This window comes from Eleutherodactylus coqui, chromosome 4 (assembly GCF_035609145.1).
Source record: "Eleutherodactylus coqui strain aEleCoq1 chromosome 4, aEleCoq1.hap1, whole genome shotgun sequence".
Taxonomy (NCBI): domain Eukaryota; kingdom Metazoa; phylum Chordata; class Amphibia; order Anura; family Eleutherodactylidae; genus Eleutherodactylus; species Eleutherodactylus coqui.
The window spans coordinates 74,035,696-74,053,371 of NC_089840.1; the positions used below are offsets into that span (position 1 = coordinate 74,035,696).

Below are 17,676 nucleotides of genomic sequence, written 5' to 3' on the forward strand. Positions count from 1 at the left end.
GACAGATTTTCACTGACCAACAGGACACCCGCCTGTGCGACTACACCCCAGAGCAGACTGCTGACCGCGGGGGAGGGGCGGGGGGTAAATATGTCCTCGTAGGGTACATCCCAAGGAATTGGTAACTGCAGACAACCCTGAAAATAAATGGCATGTAAAGAAAGAAAAAAAATCACAGAGGTGAGGAAAAAGAAAAAAACACATATTCACTGAAAAAGCCAAAAATACCTGAAAGTCTGCAAAGCAGACACAGTCGCCATAGGCACGATCGCCATAGGCACGATCGCCATAAGGCAGGCACAATCGCCACCGGCACAATCGCCGTAGGGCAGGCGCAATGGCCTTAAGCCCTGAAGATATGTAGTCAGCCAGACGATAATGAGTGGAGGAGCAGCTTGTTCCTGGCAGGCTAATATGCAGTCACCCACTCAACCCAGCCCAGTTTGGGGAGGAGTGACTGCATATACTAATAGCCTGCACATGTGAACGATACCAAAGATGTCAGCCATAGATGGATGGTGACCCACCATACAGGATATCAACCCTGGCTGATATGACAGCGGGTTGCCCTGTATCTCCAAGGTGGGCCACACTGGCTGACATCTTGGGCTCCCCCACCAACTAGCAAACTACATACAAAAATACTAATGCATACTAATAAAATGCGGGTGTTAGTACTGCATTTTGGCCAAAACGCATAGGCTGACGGACCGCGTCGAGGTCACACCGCTTCCGTCAGTACCTACGCTAACTCACAATAAATTACATAAAATCACAGAGGTGAGGAAAAAGAAAAAAACACATATTCACTGAAAAAGCCAAAAATACCTGAAAAGTAAAGAAAGAAAAGCGCTACATTGTTTCTAGATGACATGTAATAACAATACAGTATGTGCCGCAGGTGAATACTGCTTCATGGTCTTTACCATATTAGCATCACTGTGACCCCGGGTGTTGCCTGTTACAGATGTAGAGCCCGCTTCCTGCCCCTCTTTATCCAGGCCTTACAGGGGTCCGCTGAAGATACAGACCGGTCTGACTGCCCCCTGTGGGGTCGGCCGGAGAGCGCTGTGCTGGAAATGAGCTTCAATTCAATCAGTATTTGGTGAAACTAAAGGTGTATTTAGATGGAACGACGAGCGGAAGTGAAGTATGCACGGCCTTCCCTGAAGGATGCCTGGATGGGACCGGGTGTTGTCCTAAAACCTCTATCTACTGATCAGCATTGATTGTGCCTTTCCAGATGTGAACACTGCCCATGGCATACGCACTTATATCACCCCATACCATCAGAGATGCAACACGTTGAATTGTGTGCTAATAGGGCCCCGTTCACACGGGTGACAGAGTCGTGCGATTTTGTCACTTTGCTACAATGCTCCAAATGGCATGTATGGGAAGCCTGTGCTTTTCTATGGGTTCCTTCACACATGAAATGTTTTGTAGCATTCAACATCCCAACACAAAAACCTCGCGGGTCCGGCGATATGCCCGTGACTCGTGAGGTTTTGTAGCCCATGTTTTCCTATGGAGCCTTCCTCTGTTGCATCGCATAAAAACGCCATTTTCGTGCGGTGCGATGCAACTTTGACAGTAGGAAATCCTACTGTCAAAGCTATAATCTAAGCCGTGGCTGCAGGATAAAAATAAAAAAACAGTATACATCAGCTTAGAAGCGCTGTTAGCCCGGCTATATCTTTTCCCCGGGTCCTGACACTGTTTCTCTTCATTATCTTCTGGCCAGGGGTTTGAAAAATCCCCGCCTCCTGGAAGCACTGCCTCTAATTGGCTAATGCTTAGCCAATCATAGCCAGTGCTCGATGAACCAATCACAGCCATTCACTGGCTGTGATTGGCTAAGTGTCAGCCAATCACAGCCAGCGCTTTCAGGATGCGGGGATTTTTCAATCTCCAGCCAGAAGTGAAGAAGGCGACCAGTGTCGGGGATCAGGGAGAAGCTGTAGCGGAGCCCCGGACAGTACCTTCTAGGTAATGTGTATATATATATTTTTTTTTTCTTCAGCTATGGCTTATTTTTGGGGCAGGGCTTATATTTCAAACCCCCACCCACCCCAAATATCCTTGCATGTGGTGCTACAAAGTCGCAGTATCACCACGAGAAACCACAGTGATATCGTTCGGACCAGCAATATGCGATTTTTTTTTTCGCGGTGATGCTGTGTTGCCCATGTAAACGAGACCTAACAAGCTGGATGGTCCTCTCCTCTCAAGTCCGCAGAATACGGCGTCCGTGGTTTTCGAAAATAATTTTAAATTTTGGTTCATCTGACCACCGAACAGTTTTCCATTTTGCATCACTCCATTTTAAACGAATTTTGGCCCAGAGAAGACGCTGGTGTTCCTGGATTATGTTGATATATGGATTCTTCTCTGCATGATACAGCTTAAAGTAGCATTTGTGGATTACACGGTGACTTGTGTCCACAGACACTGATTGCTGGAAGTATTCCCAAGCCCATTCAGTGGTTTGCGTTACACAATGATACCAGTTTTTTTTTTTCATCTCATACATTCTTATTGAGCATTTTGTTTTAACAAATCAACCCCCAGCAGTCCCCAACCCCCCCCCCCCTTCCCTGCCCCAAGTCTCTCTCTTGTGGAAAATATAAAGTTCCATCTTGAATCCAGAGAAGTGATGAAGGTGATGTCCCAGCCGTGTCCTTTCACCTATGGGAGCAGAGAAGTATCCCAAAACAGATATAGGGTAGGATATTAAGGCAGACCGGTATTGCAAACCCAGCCCCCTATAGTGCTAGGGATAATCCAGCATTGTGCTCTCCCCTATACTCATTATCTTAGCCTCGTTACAAGGCTCCGCCACTTAACAGATTAATAATAAGCATATTTAGACCAGATCTCATAGAACTTATGCACCACTTTGCGTTTAAGATATACTCCCTTCTCCCATGGCTGCACGCAGCGCTTTTTCTTCCTTCCCAAAACCAGGCAGCTGGGCGGAAAGCAGGCGGACCCCATTATAGTAAATTGGGTGCGCCCGACGCTCAGAACTGTCCAATGTACAAGCAGATTTGAATACAATATAATTAATAATTTAAAATTTGGTTAAAACACTAGCAAATCAAAGTTTGCATTAAAAACAACTTGTATGAAGGCGCTAATTCCGGAATGTTCAGCCATTTAGACCAGATCTCATAGAACTTATTGCACCACTTTGCTTTTAAGATATACTCCCTTCTCCCATGGCAGTATCCTATTAGCCTTAGGCTGGATTCACACGGGCATCAGTGTTTTTACGTCCGCGTGCCGGTGACTTAAAAACGCGTGAACAGCCCGAGCCTGATGCATATATGCCGAGGCCGCAATGCTGCTGCGCGCAGGGAGACAGTTTAGCTACGCAGAAATACGCCCATGTGCACTGATGCATTGGAAACCAGTGCATCAGAGGGGCAGCGTATATCGTCCGGCATGAAAAGCCTGCCGATATACGCCCGTGTGAATCCAGCCTTATCTCTAAATTCCCGTAATGTTGGTTGGAGATTCATCTAACCAGTTTTGCGCAATCCGTTTTCTTGCCAGATGCAGTAACCGTTCTGCGGCAGTCTGTTCTGGCTCTGGTATTGGTAAGTCCTTCACATAGCTGGGTATGCCAACCAGCGGTGTAAATCCCAAACTGATTTTATAGACAGTATCCATCAGAGAATACCCAGCAGTCCGGTATCTATACCATTTTGGGCATCTCCAAAGTTGGCCTTTATATCCAGTATACAGTGATATAGATATTTATTCCTCTATGGGCAATATGACGTCTAACATTATTTTCATTTTAATGAAGGGCAGAGATTTGCTTGTTCAGTGACAAGTGTCGGGCTTCCATGATGACCAAACTAACAAAAGACATCCTCTTGAAGAAAGGCCTCCCCAAATCAAACCATCTGGAGGATTTGAAGACCCTGAAGTAAGCGAATTTATATTACTGTCTGCATTGATGTGGAAATAAACGGTATTGAGAGTGTAATCACACGGTGATTTTCACGTGGGAGTTCCGTCCGATTGCGGCATAGACGTAACATGCACATTAAAAGGGCCAATTATTCTCAATATCTTTGTTTACATGATGGTTTTATCTTTAATTTTTTTTTCTCAGACCATGACAAAATCTTGATTTTCAATGACACTTGCGAAACTCGAAATTCACACAATCAAAGGTTTTTAGGGCTCCTTCACACTGCCGATCGTGATATTGCCGCGTGAAAATCACGACTTTTCTTCTGCAATTTTTGAGCATCAGAACTGCCTTTTCTCACAAAAACATCGCTGCTAGTGATGAGCGAGCATTGCCCTTAGCGAGTACCTGCCCGCTCGAGGGGAAAAGGTTCAGCTGCCGGCGGCGGAGGAGAGCGGGGAGGAATGGAGGGGAGATCTCTCTCTCCCCCCCGCTCCCTCCTGCTCACCGCCGCAACTCACCTGTCACCCGCGCCGGCACTCGAACCTTCTCTGCCGAGCGGGGAGATACTTGCTAAGGACAATGCTCGATCGAGTAATTGTCCTTAGCGAGTATGCTCGCTCATCTCTAATCGCTGCCACCTACAATTTTTAGGTGTGTTTTATTTTTAATTTTTTTTACAATAGGGTCTCATGGGTGACAGATGGCAATATTGTGGCATACATCGGAGCCTTCCGTCAGAGGTACATGGCCGGATATACTCCTGAAATATATGGATGGCTTCACATCCACATTGGATCCTCCGACCGGAGGTTCAGTCACAGATCCAGCTACAAATACTGGAAGAAAAGTGCTGCATGCACGCTGTTTCTTCCTTCCCAAAAGCGGGCAGCTGAGCGTTAAGTGGGTGGGCCCCATTATAGTAAATGGGGTCCGCCCGACGCTCAGAACTGTCCAATGTACAATTTTCCTGCATTTCGTTCAATGTTCTGAAAAGCAGATTGGAATACAATATAATGAATAGTTTAACATTAGCAGATCGAAGTTTGCATTAAAAGCAGCTTGTATGTATGATTTCAGTAATAGAGGAGAATATATGATTTTATTCACTGTTTTAAATGTCTGATTTCTGCAGTTTATCGAAAATGCAACTGGAAGCACAAGACATTGATGCCCAATTGTTTTCCCAAATGGTAAATCTTGAGGAGCTGGATCTCTCCAAGAACAATCTCTCTGAGCTTCCAGCAAAGCTCGGTCTTCCTTGGCTCAGAATCCTCAACTTCAGTGACAATCAGGTCGATGACGTTACTGTGTTACAACAGTTTCCCAATCTGGAAGAGGTTATGTATGAAGAGAATCTCTATCTGACGGTTAGTAGTCGCATCACAACACATTTGCACCAAAACACTGACATGTGTCTTATGTGTGTTAGATATTTCTTGCATCTTACAAGACAGTATTTAAAAGCGTCTAGAAAAGGGGCGTGGTTAAGAGTCTTTAAGGCCCCCCCTCACACATGCGTTGCGGTAAGCGCTGCAATTTAAATCGCAGCGCTTTGCTGCGATTTAACTTTCGTTTTCGGATGCAGGGAGCTGCGGCCAACATGTCATTGATGAGGTGAGCTAAACGGGCGAAAATAGAACAGACACCGCTCAAAAATCGCATAGCTGAAAAGCGCTGTGATCGAGCAGCTGACTGAGCGGTCCCATTGAAAATAGTGGGAGCGGTATACCGTTATTAGTGCGGTGCTTAAAGCGCCGCGCTAATTGCTGTAAAAAGCACCTGTGTGAGGGAGGCCTTGGAGGAGTCTTAAAATGTGCAGTTAATATTGGTCTAAAGCAGAGGGATGACAAATGTTTCTGGTCTGAGGGCCACAGTGTCATACTGAACCGCTTCAAAGGGTTGCAAGGGTATTCCCATCTGAGTCACTTATGGTATATCCTAAGTATATGCAATTATAAATTGGGAGAACGGGGGTCACCTTTCCCTTTAATCAGCACTCCAGAGAGGGGACAATGCATGTGTCTCTCTGCATCATAGATGATGGATGTCAAGGTAACGACATGGCATCCTATAAACTACAATGGAGAGAGCTGAATGCATATACAATGCCTTTAACTCATATACTCATTTCTGGAGCGCCAAACTGGTCAATAGACTTTATTCTCCTAATATATAGGTGACCCAGACATGGCTACACAGGGCACCCATAGTACTTGTCCTAATATATAGGAACCCAGACATGACGACACAGTACACCCTTAGTACTTGTCCGAATATATAGAGGACCCAGACATGGCTATACAGGGCACCCTTAGTACTTGTCCTAATATAGGGGACCCAGATATGGCTACAGAGTGCACCCTTAGTACTTGTCCTAATATATAGGGGACCCAGACATGGCTATACAGTGCACCCTTAGTACTTGTCCTAATATATGGGGAACCCAGACATGTCTACACAGTGCACCCTTAGTACTTGTCCTAAAAGATAGGGGACCCAGACATGGCTGCACAGAGCACCCTTAGTACTTGTCCTAATATATAGGGGCCAGAGATGTCTACACAGTGCACCCTTAGTGCTTGTCCTAATATATTGGGAACCCAGACATGGCTACACAGGGCACCCTTAGCATTGTTCCCATTGCCCCGCTATGTGCCACCCCTCTGAACCTTGACTTTGAAACTCCATGTGAGCAGCCAGGAGTAGATATTGCTGTGTCCAGATGATTGGGGCTGCAGAGAATGTCATTGTGGGCACATGTTGTGCACCCCTAGTCTAAAGTGAGCCAACCAGGGGGTGGTGTAAGAAAAGGAAAAGTGTTTAACACGTCTAGTAAGATGTGCCAAATCTATCATACAGCAAGGGCCACTGTGATAACTTTGGCACATTTTTTTGCCTGTTCTGTCTCGTTTTAAACTGCATACATTTAAGAAATGAATAATAAATCCTTCCATTGTATTTGTAGTTAATGACTACATTAAAAGATTGTTCTAGAAACCATATTATTTTTCTCTTGTTCCCTTAGGTTAGCGACAATTACAAAGCATGCTGTCTTCTCCCTAAGCTGCGGCGGCTGAATAATAAAGATATAACCTCCCTAGCCAATCACGTTAGGTTTGTCAACCACAGAGAGCTGAGCAGCAGGGTAAGTACGCATGTGGTAATCTGCATAATAAACCCTTAACTTCTTAAGGACATGGCCTCTTTTCGGGAGGCAAAATGAATTAAACAAGCATTTTACCGCCATTTTTTTAAATGGTTTTTGCCATGAAAGATAAATAGTGAGTTCAATTGATTGTACAGATCGTTACGAATTATACCAAATATGTGGGATTTTTTCCTTTTTTTTTTTTTTTTTATACAAACAGGGAAGTGCAAAAAAGATGGATTTTGTTGGGGTTTTTTCTACTTTTTTTTTTATGTTCTTGTAGGCGACTTGAACCACAAAAGCTATGATCACTGTGATAATGCATTGCAGTACTTTGGTATTACAATGCCTTATCGCTTACAATAGCGATCATTAGCCATTGTAGGCCGGGACACGGGCTCCCTAGGTGAACGCTTTACATGCCGTGATGTACATTGGTCACGACATGTAGGGGGTTAACAGCGGGGATTGCTGTTCTCATCTGTCACAGCCGGCTCCCGCTGCCTGTTGGATTTCAACATGCCTCGTAATTCATTCTCAGGAGAGAGAATCTAGTGGCAGAGGTGTCTAGCAGCTGCTTCCCAATCAGAATGCATCCATGCTCGGCTAAGTTGAGGGGAAGTAGGGAGGAATAGTTATCGCCAGCACTGAATATTTTTCATTGAATTACTGCTGTATTTACTAGGTTCCTAGTACGCATTTTGGTCATATTGTGCCATGACAGGAAAACCTTGTTCAGATGAATCTTTACACTAGATGAATTTCTCATATTGCATAATATAAATTAATATATATTTTATATATATGCAAAAGCCCTGACCGTCCGCCATTGTACAAGCGTGAAATTTGGCACGACCATTCTTTAGGTCCTACATAGGAAAAGTAAAGGGGTGGCAACTTGATTATTCAATTCTAAGTGCGAAAGTAAGTGACTCCCGTGTAATGTAACCAATAACACACATCAGAACCGCATGAACGTGAAATTTGCAACAACCATTCTTTATGTCTTAAATAGGAAAAGTAAAGGGGTTGCAACTTCAATATTTCGTTCCAAGTGTGAAAAACTGCAAAAATACATAATACATGGCATAGTTCTTTTCTCAGAAACCATAAAGCCTTGGGCAATGATTTGTATACTGAGGATAATCTAAAATACCTCTGTGTGTATATACTGAGGAGAATCTACTTCACCTCTGTGTGTATATACTGAGGAGAATCTACTTCACCTCTGTGTGTATATACTGAGGAGAATCTACTTCACCTCTGTGTGTATATACTGAGGAGAATCTACTTCACCTCTGTGTGTATATACTGAGGAGAATCTACTTCACCTCTGTGTGTATATACTGAGGAGAATCTACTTCACCTCTGTGTGTATATACTGAGGAGAATCTACTTCACCTCTGTGTGTATATACTGAGGAGAATCTACTTCACCTCTGTGTGTATATACTGAGGAGAATCTACTTCACCTCTGTGTGTATATACTGAGGAGAATCTACTTCACCTCTGTGTGTATATACTGAGGAGAATCTACTTCACCTCTGTGTGTATATACTGAGGAGAATCTACTTCACCTCTGTGTGTATATACTGAGGAGAATCTACTTCACCTCTGTGTGTATATACTGAGGAGAATCTACTTCACCTCTGTGTGTATATACTGAGGAGAATCTACTTCACCTCTGTGTGTATATACTGAGGAGAATCTACTTCACCTCTGTGTGTATATACTGAGGAGAATCTACTTCACCTCTGTGTGTATATACTGAGGAGAATCTACTTCACCTCTATGTGTATATACTGAGGAGAATCTACTTCACCTCTATGTGTATATACTGAGGAGAATCTACTTCACCTCTATGTGTATATACTGAGGAGAATCTACCTCACCTCTATGTGTATATACTGAGGAGAATCTACCTCACCTCTATGTGTATATACTGAGGAGAATCTACCTCACCTCTATGTGTATATACAGAGGAAAATCTAACTCACCTCTATGTGTATATACAGAGGAAACTCTACCTCACCTCTGTGTATGTACAGTACTGAGGAGAATCTACCTCAACTCTATGCGCATATACTGAGGAGAATCTACCTCACTTCTATGTGCATATACTGAGGAGAATCTACCTCACTTCTATGTGCATATACTGAGGAGAATCTACCTCACCTCTATGTGTATATACTGAGGAGGCTGTACCTCACCTCTATATGTATATACTGAGGAGGCTGTACCTCACCTCTATGTGTATATACTGAAGATAATCTTCCCCACCTCTATGTGTATATAATGAGGAGAATCTACCTCACCTCTATGTGTATATACTGAGGAGAATCTACCTCAACTCTATGCGCATATACTGAGGAGAATCTACCTCAACTCTATGCGCATATACTGAGGAGAATCTACCTCACTTCTATGTATATATACTGAGGAGAATCTACCTCACTTCTATGTATATATAATGAGGAGAATCTACCTCACCTCTATGTGTATATACTGAGGAGAATCTACCTCACCGCTATGTGTATATACTGAAGATAATCTTCCCCACTTCTATGTGTATATACTGAGGAGAATCTTCCTCACCTTTATGTTTATATATTGAGGAGACTCTACCTCACCTCTATGTGTATATACTGAGGAGAATCTACCTCAACTCTATGTGCATATACTGAGGAGAATCTACCTCCCTTCTATGTGTATATACTGAGGAGAATCTACTTCACCTGTATGTGTATATACTGAGGAGAATCTACTTCACCTGTATGTGTATATACTGAGGAGAATCTACTTCACCTGTATGTGTATATACTGAGGAGAATCTACTTCACCTGTATGTGTATATACTGAGGAGAATCTACTTCACCTGTATGTGTATATACTGAGGAGAATCTACTTCACCTGTATGTGTATATACTGAGGAGAATCTACTTCACCTGTATGTGTATATACTGAGGAGAATCTACTTCACCTGTATGTGTATATACTGAGGAGAATCTACTTCACCTGTATGTGTATATACTGAGGAGAATCTACTTCACCTGTATGTGTATATACTGAGGAGAATCTACTTCACCTGTATGTGTATATACTGAGGAGAATCTACTTCACCTGTATGTGTATATACTGAGGAGAATCTACTTCACCTGTATGTGTATATACTGAAGATAATCTTCCCCACCTCTATGTGTATATACTGAGGAGAATCTACCTCACCTCTTTGCGTATATACTGAGAATATAACTGAGCTCTGTGTGTATGTACTCAAGATAATATAGCTGATCTGTGTGTGTGTGTGTATATACTGAGGAGAATACACCTCACCTCTGTGTATATACTGAGGAGACTATAACTGACCTCTGTGTGTGTATATACTGAGGAGAATCTACCTCACCTCTGTGTGTATATACTGAGGAGAATCTTCACCTCTCTGTGTATATGCTGAGGAGTATCTACCCCCCTCTGTATATATACTAATGAGAATCTAACTTACGTCTTTGTGTATACACTGAGAAGACTCTACCTCACCTCTCTGTGTATATACTGTGGATAATATAACTGGCCTCTGTGTGTATATACTAAAGATAATATAGCTTATCCCTGTGTTTATATACTGAGGAGAATCTACCTCACCTCTTTGTGTATATTCTGAGAATATAACTGACCTCTGTGTATATACTAAAGCTAATATAGCTGATCTCTGTGGATGTATATTCTGGGGAATTTACCTCACCTCTTTGTGTATATACTAAGGAGAATATAACTGACTTCTGTGTCTATATACTAAGGGAAAATCTACCTAACCTCTGTGTGTGTATATACTGAGGAGAATCTACCTCACCTCTATGTGTATATACTAAGGAGAATCTACCTCACCTCTGTGTGTATATACTGAGGAGAATCCACCTCATCTCTGTGTATATAATTTGAATGAAGGGGTGTTACCTTTAAAAATTAAAAGTGAGGAGAGTGTGAGGGGTGCATATTCTGCAGAGGGACATCGGTACATGCAGTCTGAGGAGAATGTAATGCTCCTTTATGTGTATATATATTTTCTTCCTCGGTTCCTCTGAAGTAACCACGACTTCATAAAAATTTTCTGTGCAAACAGGTCAACACCTGTACCAAATTAACTCGGGTGAAGCTGAGTATATCAGCTAGTCTAATATATACTGTACTCATCTTGGTTCAGCAGAATCAGAGCAGTAAAAATGAATGCTCTACTGAGACTCCTCTACATTCTCCAAACAGTTCCTATCCGTATGCCCGGGTCTTTCCTTTCGCGGATTAGAAAAGCTATAATGAATTTCGTCTGGGGAGAAGTCAGGCCCAGGCGTAACTGGGAGGCTTTCAATAGCCCTAGGGATTTGGGAGGTATGGGCATACCAAACGTCTCCCTTTACTACAGAGCGGCATTGACCAAGCGGATCCTGGACCTGTTCCACGGCAGATCACAGAAACTGTGGGTAGAAATGGAACAGGATGCAGCACCCTTTAATGGTCTAGGCCTTATCTGGTTACAAGGTAAAGGAAAGCATAAGGGCTTGAGACTGTCCCCATTCATAGAGGACATGGTGTCGTCCTGGATGGGTCCGGCGACAAAAATGGGATTGATCTCAAGACCGGGCCCACTTACTCCCTTGGTGGGAAATCTGTATATCCCCGACTTTGTAGGGGGTTCATCCTTGACGAGTATCATTCCTGATACAATCTCAAGGGTCCGCGACATAACCTCAGGTAGCGGATTTAAAACACTACACAAGATAATGGGAGACCCAGAGCGTGGCTCCAATACCTACAGTTGTGTCACTATGTTAGGACTTTGGGAGATGCGCAACAGATGAGGCGCCCTGTCATCCCCTTTGAGAGGTTGTGCGTCTCGGCCCCCACAGTCCAGCAGAAGATGTCACTGCTGTACCGGATGTTTGTGGAGGAGGACACGCGCAACAGGGATCTGGAGCGGGAGAGGGACCTCGGTATCTCGCCCCCAAAGGAGTCCTGGAGGAAATCGTATATTCTGATACATAAAATGAATGTATCCAGCAAATTGCAAGAATTAAAATTATAAAATTTTGACAAGATGCTACCGGACCCCAGCAGGGCTGGCTAGGATATTCCCCCAGTATCCGGATACGTGCTGGAGATGCCTCTCAGGGACTGGCTCACTAGTCCACATATGGTGGTCCTGCCCTCTGATCCGCCCCCTCTGGCAGGAGGTCAACACCTTGTACTCTTCAGTAAGCAGAAACCAGATTGTATTCACTCCGGAAGCAGCATTGTTGTCTATGTTCCCAGGTTCAATAGCCTACAAAAAGGGTTCCTTACTCAGATTTTTCATACTGGCCATGCGCCAAATAATCCCAAGAAACTGGAGATCTACAACACCTCCCTCCAGAATGATGTGGCTGGAAGCGTTAGATCACTTAAAATATATGGAGGAACTTTGTGCAAAAGACAAAATGAGACATCGTAAATGCATCTCGACGTGGATGACTTGGAACCAGTTCCGCTTTTCCCTGGACTTAAACGTGTGGCTGGATTGTGGAGTTTTACCAGCCTCACCCACAACAAATATTTTGGACAATACTACCAGATCATAAACCAATACCTCTTCACCTGTTGCTCGAAGGCCGGACGACAATTCCCCCCCCCCCCCACCTTCCCTCCCACTCACCCCACCTATCTTTTCTTCTTTCTTTTCCTCTATGGGGACCCACTCACCCGTACTATAACTTGCCAAGTTTCTTTTCTCTCTTTTTTTCTTTTGTTCCTTATTTTATCCTGTTTAGGGATCCAGTATTTGCCTGACGAGGCGTATAAGCATTAAACTAAAGTTACTTATTCTGTTAGAATAAACTGCCTTAAGAGATAGAGAATGTTCACCGAAAAAGGAAGAAAGATTGCATTTATCCTAAAACTGTTTATTTGAAGATTTATACATACAACTCCTGCTTTTTTGTACTAGCATGGCAGACCAATAAAAACCTTTTGAACCATAATATATACTGTACTCTCCTTCCAGGTTAACACATACTGGGAAAAGAATTACAAAGACAAATTGCCCCAGGAGCCATCCCCAGCAATTATCAAATCTGTTAGCGGAGAATTTCTAAAATCTGTGGGGAATCAAGTCAAGTATGGTCCGAATTCACTCAAAGACTTCACCAAGTGGAAAGTAAGTCTACAGCTCACAGTTTTGGCTTCCTTTATTAAGCCGGAAATAACGTAATGCAGATTGGTTTATTTTTCTTTCCAAAGCCTGGAATAGATTTCATGCCTTATTCACACTGGCGTAAATACGCAGATTAATATGCGCATAATATGCAGTGAATAAAAACGATTGATTTCAGTGGGTTCATTCAAATTTGCATTTTTTTTACTGAATTTTTGTTCGCAGGGAAAAATAGCTGTCACATAATAGCCATAAGAAAAATGCTATTTTTATTTATTTTATCTAATTAAAAACATTGTTTGAATGTCATAAAAAAGAGCATTACTAATAAAAAAAAAAAGCTATAAGCATTTAATCAGTATATGAAGGCAATCAGAAACATTGTACTGGTCATAAGGCCCAAAATGGGGTAAAGGTATTCTGATCTCAGAATAAAACTAAATATTGGCTTAACAGAATGTAATTAAATATTACTTGCAGTATTAGTATTAAATGGGGTTGGACACGGGAGCCTAAAAAAAAGGAAAACCTTTACTTTTGGAATACAGACCTAAAATACTGTCACATAATGCAGCCTTTGGTATTTTCTTTAACTCTTAACACAGGTACAAATAATTGCAGACCATTTAGTGTCCTCTTTGTTGGGTGAAAAGAAAGGAAATGGTGAACCACAGCGTGAACGAGTGTCTTCAAGAAGTGATGCTGCTAAGGTGGGTTTTATCGTGATGTCTATTATTCAATATTTTCCAAACGATAAGATATTATACATGTGAATGACATTTTAGCCATATTTCAGCATTGTGGATGCTTTAGGACATAGACAGATTACCAAATTTCGCACCACTGAACATTTATAGCTAGATAGTGGGACATCGCTAAGATCCAACAAGAACAGTACATGAGGTTTAAGTAACACAAAATCCGTAAACTTAGAGGTTATGCTCCAGACGTTAGTCCAGAGGGCAGCCAGAATCGGGCACTCCCAAAATATGTGTAGCATATACCCTGGTCTCTTCCACATCCATAAAGCAATGTATCCAAGAGGGCACCCTGTACCATTGAGAGAGAATCTTACAAACCAGTCTATTGTATCCTACTGGTTTTGTAGTAAATATCCAGGTTTTCTGTTCTGACGTAAAGGACAGACCCAAATCCATTTCCCAGTGTAACAAATGAGAGGGTCTGGAATCTGATTGAGTAATAGGTTATAGATATGTACAAAGCATGGCGGACTAGGCCTTCAGCGCTACAAAGGTCTTGGAAAAGTGTCTTAATATGGTCGAAGCCCAATAGATGAGGTAAAGGTAACAGAAAGTAACACAGCTGGAGTACCTGCCACAGTGATAGAGGAGAAGAGTCTACTATATTCGACAGCCAGGATCTAGAGATGAGCGAGCACGCTCGTTTAAGGCTGATACTCGATCAAGCATCGGTCTTTTCGAGTAACTGCTCACTCGTCCGAGCACCATGCGGGGGGAGTGATCGATCTCTCTCATTTTTTGAGAGTATAATACGTGGACTTTGTCATCATGTACAAAAATATTATAGTTACACTTGGGCCTAATAATTCAAAATTCACCCCTTTATTGTTCTACAGGCTTCAGTAACACAAAGTAAGAAACAAACACAAAATCAAAAAACAAAGCTAAGAACTCCATCCAAGAGACTCAGACCAAAGGCAGAAATTGATCAGGAGGTCAAATTGTCATCTAAGAAACTCAGGTCAAGTGCAGAAGCTGATTATAAGGTGGCATCTTCCAGTAAAAGGCTCAGTTCGAATGATCTGCTTGCAATTGTATTGACACCAAAGAGGTCAAGCAAGTTACAAGAAAGTCCACTCAAATGTTCTCCAGTGAAAATAAAGACGGACAGTGCACATGTTCAGGAACAAGCCCGACCGGGATTCTTAACGCCCTCAAAGGTGTCTGTAAAGAGCAAACCATCAAAGCAAACAGCAGACAGAACAGCGACTAGTGGGAAAGAGAAGAAGGACACAAGCAAGAAAGTGTGTAGCGTTTTATGTTACAGTGTTTTGTTTTATTATTTTTAAGCCTTTTTTTTTGTTTTCTGAAACTAAACGTGATTAGATTCTATATTTCCTTTATTTTTAGAAACTATTGGATATGGAGCCTCTCCATTTTCTTCAGACTCATTGCAAAAATAATGACAGTGATGATTTCCACACTCAGCTATGGTCTTGTGCATTCGAACCAAATCTGGACTCTTCTCCTTCAAGTAAAGGTGAGAGTGTAACTTTATAGGGAACGTAGCACCTAGATATTTCTTCTAAACTAAAACAAGATACTGAAACAGTTTGCGTTTTTTTTCTTATCTGTTTTCTTCCCACTTTCACTTACAGCTCTCCCCTCCCTAGCCTTACACATACAGAGAGATAAGAATTACAACTTTTCATGCTTCTAAAAGAAGGCTGAAAGGAGACTTAATAGCTGTCTACAAATATCTGAAGGGTTGTCACAGTGCAGAGGAATCAGCCCTATTCTCATTTGTACAAGGAAAGACTAGAAGCAATGGGGTGAAACTGAAAGGGAGGAGACACAGATTATTTATTAGAAAAAAAACTTTCTGACAGTGAGGGTGATCAATGAGTGGAACAGGTTGCCACGGGAGGTGGTGAGTTCTTCTTCAATGGAAGTGTTCAAACAAAGGCTGGACAAATATCTGTCTGGGATGGTTTAGTGATCCTGCACTGAGCATGCGGTCGGACCCGATGACCCTGGAGGTCCCTTCCAACTCTACCATTCTATGATTCTAATTGACTTTAACCCCTTTAGTACCAGAGTTTTTATTTTTCTATTTTAGCTTTTTCCTCCCCTCCTTCTAAGAGTCTTTTTTATTTTTCCATTGACATAGCTGTGTTAGCGAAATGTAGCACTATATGTATATTCTTGCTGTTCCATATTAAGGGTTAATACGAGCAGCTCGGAGAATCATTAACACACCACACAGCACATGTGTAAATCGCAAATGATTCTGTTTATTTCTCAAACAGTCTTTTGGTCACGTGCTGTCTGAGATCATTAATTGGTAATCTAAAAGTAGTCTTAAGCTTGGTCAATGTCTAAGTGTATGGCTGGCGACACACAGGCGATCCAGATTCTGCATGTGGGAGCCCACGGCAGAATTCGGCTTTGTCCCGGGCCAGTGACCCTGCGTACCTGTCATTTTCTGTGTTGCGAAATACAACGGATGCTCGCCGTCAGCCATGCGCAGTACAGATTTTTTTTTTGACTATTTGTTTTTCCCACACGGTTGCTAGGTGATAACGCTGGTACCCGCGGCCTATCCGTAATGTCAATCGTAGATGGCCCGCTGCTCAGCCAGGTTCCATTGACTTCAATGGAGGCCGTCCGTGTGGAGTCTGCAGCAAAATAGAACATGTTGAGATTTTTTCTCCACTCGCGGAAATCACAGTTCGTTTCTGCGAGTATGCAGGAAAAAACGATTTTTACATACTTTCAATGCATGCACTTTGCTGTGGATCCTCCGTGCGGACGCCGGCTGTGGATTCTGTAATGTAAATCCGCCTGTGTGCCACCAGCTTATAGGAAATCATATAAAGTAAAACTGATAATAAACCGTTGTATTTACTAATACATTTAGCAAGCTGTCTGGCTACACAACGGAGTGAGCAAAAGGACAATCACAGATCCTTCTTAAAGGCCCATTTACACCATCATTGGATCGCTAAAAAAAAAAAAATAACTAATTGGCGATTGTTTTAGCGATAATCGGTACGTGTAAATGTGTGCCCAACGCTACACATTTACAAATTTATAAATTTGGTGTTGTCAGAATTGTAATGACCCGTAGAATGGAGTTAAATATAATGCTTATACCACATGGTGAATGCCTTTAACCCCTTAAGGACCAAGCTGTTTTGTACCTTAAAGGACCAGACACTTTTTAGGGATTTTACCCATGTGGCGGTTTTACTGCTCTATTTTTTTTTTCCATTAGCTGCCAAAATTATTTTTGCTGCATTTTTTTTCCCGTGACATATAGGACTATTTTTTTTATATCTTTTTCACTGACTAAAAAAAATCATTTTTTTAACATTTATAATTTTTTTTTTTAATTATTTTTATATTTACACTAAAATAAAGTATGGGAATAGGTTCTTCTATTTGTTACGGACATTTTGATATATAGTATGTATGGTTTTGGTTTACAGGGCGCATACGGCGACGGTTTTTGTTGGCGTCTGCTTTGTGTTATTCTCTTTCTTATGAATGTATTGTTGTTTTGTTTTACTATCTGTGTCCCCCTTGACGTTCACATATATATTTTTTCTTTATTTGACATTTTCCCACTGTAGCTGGGACGTCCATAGGATCCTCAGTTACAGGGGAAAGCAACCCCTGTGGTGACATTAGTCACCTGCAGAGCTGCCAGGGTCTAG

At 42.2% G+C, this 17,676-nt stretch overlaps 1 protein-coding gene across 1 annotated transcript in view; it reads left to right on the plus strand.

Annotated features, from left to right (window-relative positions):
• Positions 1-3,818: 3,818 nt before the first annotated feature.
• LRWD1 (leucine rich repeats and WD repeat domain containing 1) overlaps positions 3,819-17,676 on the plus strand; it is a 33,674-nt gene continuing 19,816 nt past the window's right edge. The window contains exons 1-7 of the mRNA XM_066599655.1: positions 3,819-3,937; positions 5,061-5,295; positions 6,954-7,073; positions 13,107-13,259; positions 13,862-13,966; positions 14,854-15,261; positions 15,368-15,497. Of these exons, the coding sequence (XP_066455752.1) occupies positions 3,855-3,937; positions 5,061-5,295; positions 6,954-7,073; positions 13,107-13,259; positions 13,862-13,966; positions 14,854-15,261; positions 15,368-15,497 (1,234 nt within the window). The 5' untranslated portion in view covers positions 3,819-3,854. The remainder of the gene's footprint in view (positions 3,938-5,060; positions 5,296-6,953; positions 7,074-13,106; positions 13,260-13,861; positions 13,967-14,853; positions 15,262-15,367; positions 15,498-17,676) is intronic.